This window comes from Haliaeetus leucocephalus, unplaced genomic scaffold (assembly GCF_000737465.1).
Source record: "Haliaeetus leucocephalus isolate CR32 unplaced genomic scaffold, Haliaeetus_leucocephalus-4.0 Scaffold162, whole genome shotgun sequence".
Taxonomy (NCBI): domain Eukaryota; kingdom Metazoa; phylum Chordata; class Aves; order Accipitriformes; family Accipitridae; genus Haliaeetus; species Haliaeetus leucocephalus.
The window spans coordinates 15,983,701-15,993,381 of record NW_010972598.1 but is presented as its reverse complement, the minus strand read 5'-3'; the positions used below and the strand labels follow the sequence as shown (position 1 = coordinate 15,993,381).

Genomic DNA, 9,681 nt, shown 5'->3' with positions numbered 1-9,681 from the left:
GTCCGGCACCAGGGGCCACCCCCAGCACCTCACACTGGAGGGATGGGGGCAGGAAGGGGCACCCACGTCCCGCGGGACATAGACCAGTCCCGGGGGAAACGTCCTCATCCCCATGGGGCCCGACTGGCACATTCCCATCCCCACGGGACTGGTCCCCATCCCCATGCCATTGATTCACATCCATGTTCCCATCCCCGTGAGTCACGTCCCCACACAGCTCCGCCAGGCACACCCCAAACTCCACGGGGCACATTCCCAAGCCCCCATGTCCACACATCCTCACACCTCTACCCCCAGGCAGGGCTCAGCACCCCCAGGGGCCCACAGGTGTCCAAGCTGCCTCAGCCAGCACCAGTCCTACATCCCTCTGCAATCACCCACAGCTCTTGCAACACCCTGGTGCCGACCCACCGACATGGGTCCCCCCCTGCCTGGACTTGACCAGGGCTGAGCCCCCTGGAACAGGAGGAAGCATCACTGGGGATGGGGACATGGAGGGGACAGCAGGTGCAGCTGCAGCCCCAGGGTTGGGGGCAATCAGGCTGGTAACAGGCTTAGGAACTGCCACCCCCCCCAGGTGTGGGGCCCTGATAACCCCCCTATGCAGGGCTGGGGTGCAGCCCAGAGCTGTTTACAGCCAGTCCCATGACACTGGGGGACACGTGGGGCTCTTATCAGCTGCCCCAGTCCCAGCTCCCTCCCAGGGCGTGGGTCAAAGGAGGGGCAGGGCAGAGGCCATGGGGCAGCATGTGACAGGGGACAGTGCCCAGGGCCACCCCAGCCCCAGCATCAGCATCAGCACTGGCGTAAGAAGGAAATCTTTATTGAGTCCGAGGTAGCAGCAGTGAGGGGGAGGCCAGGGGCTGCCCCCAGGGACCCCCGAGCAGGATGGTTGGGCAGCGCCTGATGTCCGCACCACTACAGCGATGGAGGCAAAGCTGAACGCAGCACACACAGCCCACCATGGGGGGATGCCCCACAGCCCCCAAGCCCTCCCAGCAGGGGCAAGGACCAGTCCTAGTCCTTACTCAAAGAGGAATCACTGCCAGGGGATTTTAATTAAGTCATTAAAAATAAAAAAAAAGTGGCCTCCCATAACTGCTAATCTAAAGCTACAGCACAGCAGGGGAGTCACACCAAGGGCAGGCACAGCCTCATCACTGCACCCCCTCTAGAAACTTAGCGCCAAGACATTTATATAAAAAAAATACTTCAGTGACAACACTACGCAGAACTGAGGAAGCCCCAGAGATGATGGTAGCCCCCATCCCACGGTGGGAAAAGCCTCCCCGGCTCCTGGAGGGGAGGGTGGCAGCAGGGAAGCAGGAGCAGTGAGAGCCCCGGTGCCCTCACACCTTCGGGACAGCGTACTTGAAGACAGCCATGATGGCAGCACTGATGAGACCCGAGATGGGGACGGTGACAAACCAGGCCATGAAGATGTTGCGGAAGAGGCGCCAGTCCACCGCCTTCCTGGAACGCAGCCAGCCCACCGAGACCACGGAGCCCACCTGCCCGAGGAGCCAGGGCACAGCTCAGCATCACAGCAGGAAGGGGTGCCCACCACCCCGCAACAGCCTTGTCCAGGGGTGCCCAGGGAAAGCCTCAGCCATGGGGCCAAGGGTCTTGCTTCAGCCCTTGGGGACCCAGCAGACACCATGCTGGGAGAGCAGGGCAAGGAGCTGCCATCCCAGAGCAGTGATGAGGACAGGGCGCTGCAGCACTCGCGTTCCCATGGCTGCTTGGCAGAGCCCTGGAGTCCATCAAAGGGGTTTTGTTCTCCCATCACCTCCTCGAGTGCCCCCTCACCCGGGGACTCCCCCCAGCCCTGGGCAGCTGCTGCCACCCCACATTGAGATGCAAATGGCAGAGCTGGGACCTGAAGGCTGGCCAGCAGCCTAGTTTGGAACCTCCCCCACAGCTCGGCCTTAATAGCACCAGGATTTGGGGGAAGCTGAGCTTATACCAAGCCAGCACCATCCCCCTCCTGCCACCTCCACCTACCTTGCAGTGGGTTGTGCTGATGGGGAGGCCAACGTTGGAGGCGATCACCACTGTCAAGGCAGATGCCAGCTCGATGCTGAAGCCGCTGCAGAGACAGAAAGCACATAAGAACCCAGGCACCGGACCCCCTGCACTACCCAGCACATCAGGCTGGCTCAGCCCAAGCCAAACCTGGAACCGCTCTACCCAGGCAGACCCTGTGCAGCAGGGTCAGCTTCTCACTTGGCTCTCCAGACCCCCAGCAGCCCCAGACTGACGCCCCCCAAGGGATGCAGGGAAGCATTATGGGGCCACACATGCCCCAGCTCCACCACCTGAGCAATGGAACCCCCAAAAAGAGCATGGAGAAGGGCTCCAAGGGCAGGATGCAGCTCTAGGACCGCCTGAAGCCTCCCCCTGCCCCAAGGCAGACCTTACCTTGATGGTGTGATGGGAGTCAAGTCCTTCCCCATCGTCTGGATGACTCTCCTTCCCCAGACCCACAAGCCAATGCAAATCCCTGCACCTCCATAGAGCAGCAGCCAGATGGGAGTTGCCACCTTAGTAGCCACATCACCCGTCTGATAGACCAGGTAGAGTGCAACCAGGGGCCCTATGGCATTGCTGGAAGAGAAAGGAGAGCTGGTCTAGAGGGCCAGAGGCTCTAGGCAAGTTGGGCACCAGCCCCAGCAAGCAACCCCACCACTCCCGCTGACCCAACTGACCTGACATCATTGCCACCATGAGCAAAGGAGCCAAAGCAGGCTGTGAGGATCTGCAGGAACTGGAAGAGGAGGGACACCTCGGGTTTGTCCTGGTCATGCCATTCTTCCAGGGAGCTACTGCTGCCCTTGCAGTCGCTGACACCCATCTCCACCTGGGCTGTGTTCAGATCCACATCAGCCACCGGGTGGGCATCGGCCACCGCATTGCAGTAGCTGGTGTAGCTGTCCATGCGGACCCTCTTCTTGGTGTCCGCCACAGGCCACGTCAGCTTCTCCATCTCCTCTCCCTCCTTGGCACGGAGTGAGTCCAGGGGCATGCCGCAGATGGCCATGGTGTAGGAAGTGTAGCTGTTGTTGCGCCGCAGGGGCTTGTCCCCCGAGTCCCCCATGCAGTCCCCCATCTTGGCCAGGTGCAGTTTATGCAGCAGCTCCTTGTAGAGACCAGAGTCCTTGTGCACAGTGTGGTACTGGTACTGTCCGCTGGAGCTCATCTGGTGGCCCATGGCCTGGTTGAACTGGACAAGGTTGCCGTTGGGCAGCTGAACGGCTCCTGCCAAGGGAGATGGTGGGGGTTTAGCACCCAGGGGTACCTGGGGTGGGGGGAGACCACGCTGGCACCCCCATATCATCCCCCACCACTCACCGCTGTCGATGCTGGTTTCCTTCAGGTCAAGGCTGGGGAGCCTCTCCTGCTCCGGGGCCTCCTCCAGGTCACCCAGGTTGAAGGAGACTGTCCTCTCCTCCACCACTGCCCGGTGGGATGCAGCCAACCCCACATCAGCAACAGGGCTCTTGGCATCGCCCAGGGGCACCTTGGGCTCCTCATGGTCCTCCTTCGGGCTAATGTTCTTCTCCATCAAGGGGCTTTCAGAAGGACTGGATTTGATCTCTCCTGTGAAGGGAGGCAGCTGCCATCAAACCCCTTCCCACCACTACACCCAACACCAGGAGCAAGCCCACACCCCTCACCACTCAGATTTATGGCAGCCAAATAAAGAATTTACAGCTTCCCCCCCATCCTGAACTTTGGAAACTGCTGGGCAGTCGCACCTTGTCCCAGGCATAACAGCCAAACCATCACAAGCCAGCTCATCTCCTATTTTTAGACCCCACCCACCCACACGGGGTGTGGTGAGCACCATTATGGGGCTTTTATGCCCATTCTTCCTACAGCAGAGCTTCCTCTTTGAGCCATGTTTGTCCCATTCCCGCCAGCCGTGGGATGCTCTGGACCCACTTCTGGGGTGGCCGTGACCCCTGAAGCTGATGGGAAGGTGCCCAGAAGAGCCCAGCTCCTCTGCCAGCCCATCAGCTCCAGCCTGCCGGGAGGATTCGCCTGCCTGGGCTCCTCTCCAGCTCCCACTGGTGGGTGACAAACACCTCCCGAGGGCAGCCTGGTTTCCTGTCCCACTGGAAGAGCCAAGCCAGCGGCACCAAGCCCTGGAAGCTGAGGCTGTTACTCCCCCTCTACCAGGAAAAGCATGTTTTCTCCAGGTGAAAACATGAGGTCAGCTCCTTCAGACAACAACAAAAACTACCTCCTTGTCACAAACATAACCATTTCCAAGCTAGTTTGCTCCCTGCAAGGGCCAGGCTGTCACATCCAGCCCCTCACCCTGGCATCAAGCCCCTGCAGAGCTCATCTCCCCCTGCATCACCACCTCCTCCCAGCGATGCTCTCCAGCAGGCAGGCTGCCTTAGCAGGCAGGGGAGCCTGTCTGGCAGGCAGGAGTTAAGCCGAAGCTTGAACAGCTAGAAGAATGTCAAGGGCAGCTATAAAGCTGTTAGTCACACCCCAATTACACCAGTCTGACAAGGACACTGGTTATCCCCTCATCTCCAGTTCCTTAAGTGCCCCAGACTGCACACAAAATTTATATGCAAGACCACACACGGCTCCAGGAGAGCTGCCTGTAGCTTTCAGGAGGCAGAACTCAGGACTGCTCTTTTGGATGCCTTTCAATAGAGATTTTTTTTTTTTTGTGCTACAGGGAAAGGATTTCATCAGCTTACACGGCTTTAAACTTGTGATCTGCATCTGCCAGGCCAAAGATTGATCAGCAGGTATGCAGAGGATTAAAGGTTACACCGGTTAACAGGCAGGTTGTCTCCTGCCTTTTCTTTTCTATTAAACAGAGAAATCAGGCTCATTTGTATTGCCTGCTGTCCGGTGCAGTTCAAGGAAAGATCACCCTGCTCAGAAATCAGCTGCCAGACACCATTCAGCAGCACAACAGCTACTTTGAGGGTTATTTTGGGGACCCAGGGAACAGCTTTCTGGTGCTGCTGCAGGTTAAGAGCACACAGGGTCCAGCTTGATGAGACGAGCCCCAGTGACTCAGGGTTTGCAGAGCAGCTTAAGCGATAACTGAAGCTGAGGATCCCTGCTAATAACAGCCCTGCAGCTAATGAGATCACCCACTGGGAAAAGAAGTTGGTTAGTCTGAGAGTGCCCTTCCCCAAATAATTGCAAAGAGAGAGGCATTACTTACGTTCAATTTTCTTCTTCATTCTTGGACATACAAAGAACCAGACGACGAGAGCACAGACAACAGCACTCCCCGCCGAAATTAGGAGGATACCCCACAGAGGAAGTTTGTCAAAGCCCAGCACTAGGAAATAAAACAACGGATCTTTGAAAACCTCTGGGCAAAAGCCTCCTCGACATATGACTTTGCTCTTCCCGGCACAGGGACTCCACCTGCAACATCCCTGAGCTAATTCGCCTGCGAGGGAGAAATGCCAGTGGAAAGCCATCACTGACCACACTGAGAGCTTAACCCACACAGAAGCCCTCCCCCCACAGTTACATCTCCCCCATCACAAGCTAATCTTTCACACATGCAGACACTTTCCCCTCCCTCCCAAACTCAAACCCCATCAGGGACCAGTGCATGCCCTGAGCAGGGACAGGAGGCTCCTCACAGCCCTTGTCTCCTCACTTGCTGCAATGTCAAAGAAAAAAAAACCACACAAAAACACCCAGCACAGCTGCCGCGGCAACAGCGCCGCTTTCCCCAGTCGGGGAGATGATATGCAGGACCTGGGCTGCTCCCACTCGAGAGCCCCATGTCTCCATTAACTCCTCCAGCTGCTGGGGGAAGATGGTTCTCCTGCCCGACAAGTCCCTAGGAACTTAAGCTCAAGCTTCAAGGCATCCAAGGTGTTATGTGACCTAGTTACAAGCATTCTCACATGCAGCATGACTTCTAGAAAACGTTTTGCATTTTACAGCCTGCTGCAGCCCCAGTTGGGGTATCAGGTGCTTGCGACCGCTCAAATCCTGCATCTTCCACTGCAGGCAATAATTTACTGCTCCTAATGCACCACCAGCAACATCACAGCTATTTTACCCATGCATGTGGCTATTTGCTTACACCAAGCCCGGCTCACTGAAGGCTACAAACCCCACACTTGAGTGGCACAGAGCTCACCCAGCCCTCCTGCAGCTCAGGACTTGGGATAAACACAAATCCACCTTGGGGATACCAAGGTACAAAGTGATCTTGGAGCAGCATCACTGCTGCTTTGCAGCCCCGATGCCCCCAGCAGCACCACAGCAACCCTGCCTTCTCCCCAGGCTGGAAAGCCAAAGGAAAGGGAAGCTGACATCCCTTCAAAAATTTTTCCAGCCACTGTTTACAGAGAAAACCCTGCAGAGCCAGCACTGACTGCCTTCACCCCACCTCCAGCAACTCCTCCACAACAGGAAACCCATGCTCAGACCAAAAACAGCTCACACTAAGTCACCCCAGCAGACGGAGGTTACGGAGGCTCCAGCTCCGCAGGCAAAGCCACCCTCCCCTGCCAAGTCCTCTCCTCATCCTGCCCGCAACCTGTCCCCCTACACAACAGCCAAACAAGCATTTCAATTTGGCTTCTCAAACTGAAGTACAAACTCCTCTTCTCAGTACAGGTGCCAGCTCTTCTTGTCAGGGATAATTACTTTATTCTTAGTGACAAGGTGAATCAGGAGGCACAGCCTCCATCCCTGCTCCTAGCCTCGCTACCGGCAGCCCAAGGAATCTCTTCAGTGGCAGCCGGGTACCTGAGTTTTAGCACAGGTAAGAGAAGGTAAGGGGAAGTCATGTTATCTGCCAGTCCTGTGAAGTCTAAGGAGAAAGGTCTGGAGGGGTTTAGTTTGAGCAGGTCTCTTTGGTTGGGCAACTATCTAGCCCAGAACTCAGCGCACGCTAGCCTGCAGCCTTCTGTAACCGGCACAGGCCAGCCGCCTTCTAGGAGATTTCAGCCCTGTAAAGCAAAAAAGGGGTAAATCGTGCATTTAATGGAGGTTTTATAAAAAATTTAATAATTAAGGTTCAAGTATTCTGACGCGTACTTACAAGGGGCACCGGTATACATGATGGAGAAGAGGTTGATCCCCACGGTACAGGCATAGAAGACGGGCAAAGCCCGCAAGCCATTGGGAACAGGATCTACCTGCAAAACAAGGATCAGTGCTGCAGGAAGCCAGACCTTGAGGGCTGCACAGCAGCCAAGCGACAGCCCCTTCCCCAAAAGGTGGCTTGTGCCTTCAGTCAACTGCCGACAGCAACTCAAACACCATGTTCCTGCAAGCCCTGCCAAAAGCCAGTGCTCCCAACAGCTTTTAGAGAATAACCCACAGGGCTGCCACTGTCAGACCCCCTCCAGCAGCCTGGGGGCAGAGACAATGGGACAACACTGTGGGTCCCATGAGGCTCCCCAGGAAGCCAGGGCAGGACCAGACAAGCATCCGACCACTCCCAAGGCCGGAGCATCTCATCTGCGCCTGCGGCAAGGGGCTGCCTGGCTCTTGAACCCCTCACAAGACTCCCCAGCCTGTGGACCTCCACAGTCTCCAGCTGCACGTATGTTTTCTTTCAACTCCCCAGGCACTTTCAGACAAAACCATTTGTCAGACAAAGCTTTCACCTGTTTCCAGCTGACTTGTATGAAATAAAAAAGTCCATTACCCACAAAGCAGCTTATTTGACCACATACCTGCACAGAGAGGCCCTCACCCGAGCAGCAGGAACGCTTAATCTCTGCTGCTGCCCAGCAATTGGTGTCTAGTGTCGGTACAAACACACTGAGCCTTACCAAATGCCGAGCAGGACAGAGCAACCGGACTGTTCAGCACCAGAATGAAGCATGACGGGGCCAGCCCAGCTTTGAAAGGCCAGTTACGCAAGGTTGCTCTGACAGCGGTGACGCTGAATTGTTTTAAAGGGCTGCCAGGTAGAAACCAGCAGCGATAAGATCTTAACACCACTTGAACCAGAAATAGTTAGAGCTAAAACCTGAAATAATTTAAGGTAACCTCAAATACGCAGAAGAAAATGTTGGAGTTCCTCTGTACAGCTGGCTGGATACCCCTGCTCAGGGCTGGCAGCATCCTGCGCTCCAGGGTCATGATCACCTCAGAAAGATGAGGTCTAAAGCTGCTGCCTCCATTTCAAGCACCTTTGGGTGCCCAATCTCTCTTTCTGGGCTTTCAGACACACCCAACAGTGGGAGCATGTCCCTGGAGCCAGCCTAAGCACCCCTCACCCCTACCTGGGGCCCCAGATGGGAGGAAAGCAGTTTCCACAGTGCCAGGGACAACTCTGGCCCTCCTGTCTTAAAAAAAAAGCCATCGCTGCTGGTCATTGCCTTCATCTGCAGCCTGACACAGGTGGAGGTCCAGCCTTGCACCAGGACTTAGGAAAAGCCTAACAAGCAGCTCTGATCTTATCAATTCTAGCCTACTTCACTACTTGGAAACAGCAGCTGTTTCCACAGAGGCCAGGCAGGACACTCCTGGCACAGATGTTTTGGAGGAGGTGAAGTGATGCCTCTGCACCTCCCAGGCTCTGCTTTGGGGAGCGGCTACAGGTCTCATTCTCCCATCCCTTCAGCTCCTCCTGCAGGGCTCACCCAAGTGTCAACAGAATGATGGACATGCCTGGAGAAGCTGTGGTGCACATAAGCCAACCAAGCAGCCCAACAGGCAGATAAGGGAGCAGCCGGGAGCCCCTAGGTGTCAGAAAATGGGATGGACAGCCCTTACCTTACGGAGGATGAACCTCCGGACGAGGAAGAACAGGATAGCAGACATGATGCCCGAAAGGAGGGGTGAGATGAACCAGGACAACACTAGGAGAGAAGAGGCAGGATCAGCATCCCGCTGCTGGAATGGGAAGCCCGGGGGCACATGGAGGCCTCACACGAGCCAGACTTACCAATCTTTAGCAGCTCGGACCACTTGACACCTTTTTGCCCTTGGGCGACCAACGAAAAGCCAATGGTTGCTCCAACAATGCAGTGGGTACCAGAAATGGGGAGCTTCAAGAATGAAGCCACGAGCTGCCACACAGCAGATCCTGGAGGAGAAGGAAAAGAAAAGCCTGGTAAGAAAGCTGCCATAGGGGCACCTTGGGGCATGCTGCCCCCCCCCCCCATTTTGAGCCCCCCATTCCTCACCGAACATGGCACTGATTGAACCTGCCATCAGCAGCTGCCGCGTGGAGTTGTACATCTCCACGTCGATCAGCCCCTTCCGGATGGTCTCGCTGACTTTGGCTCCCAGGAGGACAGAGCCCACCGTCTCAAAGACGCTGGCCAAGATGCAGGCTTGCCGGAGGGTCACCACTCCCGAGCCCACCGCTGTGCCAAAGGAGTTGGCCACATCGTTGGCGCCGACAGAGAAGGCCAGGACGAAGGCAATGATGAAGCCCAGGACCAGCATCCAGAGGAAGCCCGCCATGGGGATGGTGGGCATGGCAGTGGTTGGGTCCATGGTTTGGGGGGAGGGAGGGGGGTGTGAGGAGCGGGGCAAGGTATTAATAAATTAGGTATAAAATTAAATAGGGGAGGGGGGGTGGCTATAGGGCGTGGGGGGGCTCCGCCATCCTACGGCCCCGCCGCCCGCAGGGACTGGGGCCCTGCTGCCGCGCCATGGCCTGCGCCGTTCTTCATCCTGCGGGAGAGACGGGGCTTAGCGGGGCGGGGG

General features: G+C 56.6%; 3 protein-coding genes across 3 annotated transcripts in view; 1 reads left to right on the top strand and 2 right to left on the bottom strand.

The window, feature by feature from the left end:
- Nucleotides 1-277, bottom strand: part of LOC104829026 (cytosolic purine 5'-nucleotidase-like) — a 5,076-nt gene extending 4,799 nt beyond the window's left edge. The window contains exon 1 of the mRNA XM_010563035.1: nt 67-277. Within this exon, the coding sequence (XP_010561337.1) occupies nt 67-277 (211 nt within the window). The remainder of the gene's footprint in view (nt 1-66) is intronic.
- A 517-nt stretch (nt 278-794) lies between these two features.
- On the bottom strand, nt 795-9,484 carry SLC20A1 (solute carrier family 20 (phosphate transporter), member 1). The gene is made up of 10 exons (XM_010562914.1): nt 9,153-9,484; nt 8,912-9,052; nt 8,740-8,825; nt 7,052-7,148; nt 5,201-5,320; nt 3,352-3,600; nt 2,709-3,258; nt 2,422-2,607; nt 2,005-2,089; nt 795-1,511 (listed from the first exon to the last, which is right to left on the bottom strand). The coding sequence occupies exons 1-10, from the start codon at nt 9,466-9,468 to the stop codon at nt 1,350-1,352; spliced, it is 1,992 nt and encodes a 663-aa protein (XP_010561216.1). The 5' UTR covers nt 9,469-9,484; the 3' UTR covers nt 795-1,349.
- Nucleotides 9,485-9,500: 16 nt separating this feature from the next.
- NUDCD3 (NudC domain containing 3) overlaps nt 9,501-9,681 on the top strand; it is a 45,169-nt gene continuing 44,988 nt past the window's right edge. The window contains exon 1 of the mRNA XM_010562917.1: nt 9,501-9,652. The gene's annotated coding sequence lies outside the window, so the exon portion shown is untranslated. The remainder of the gene's footprint in view (nt 9,653-9,681) is intronic.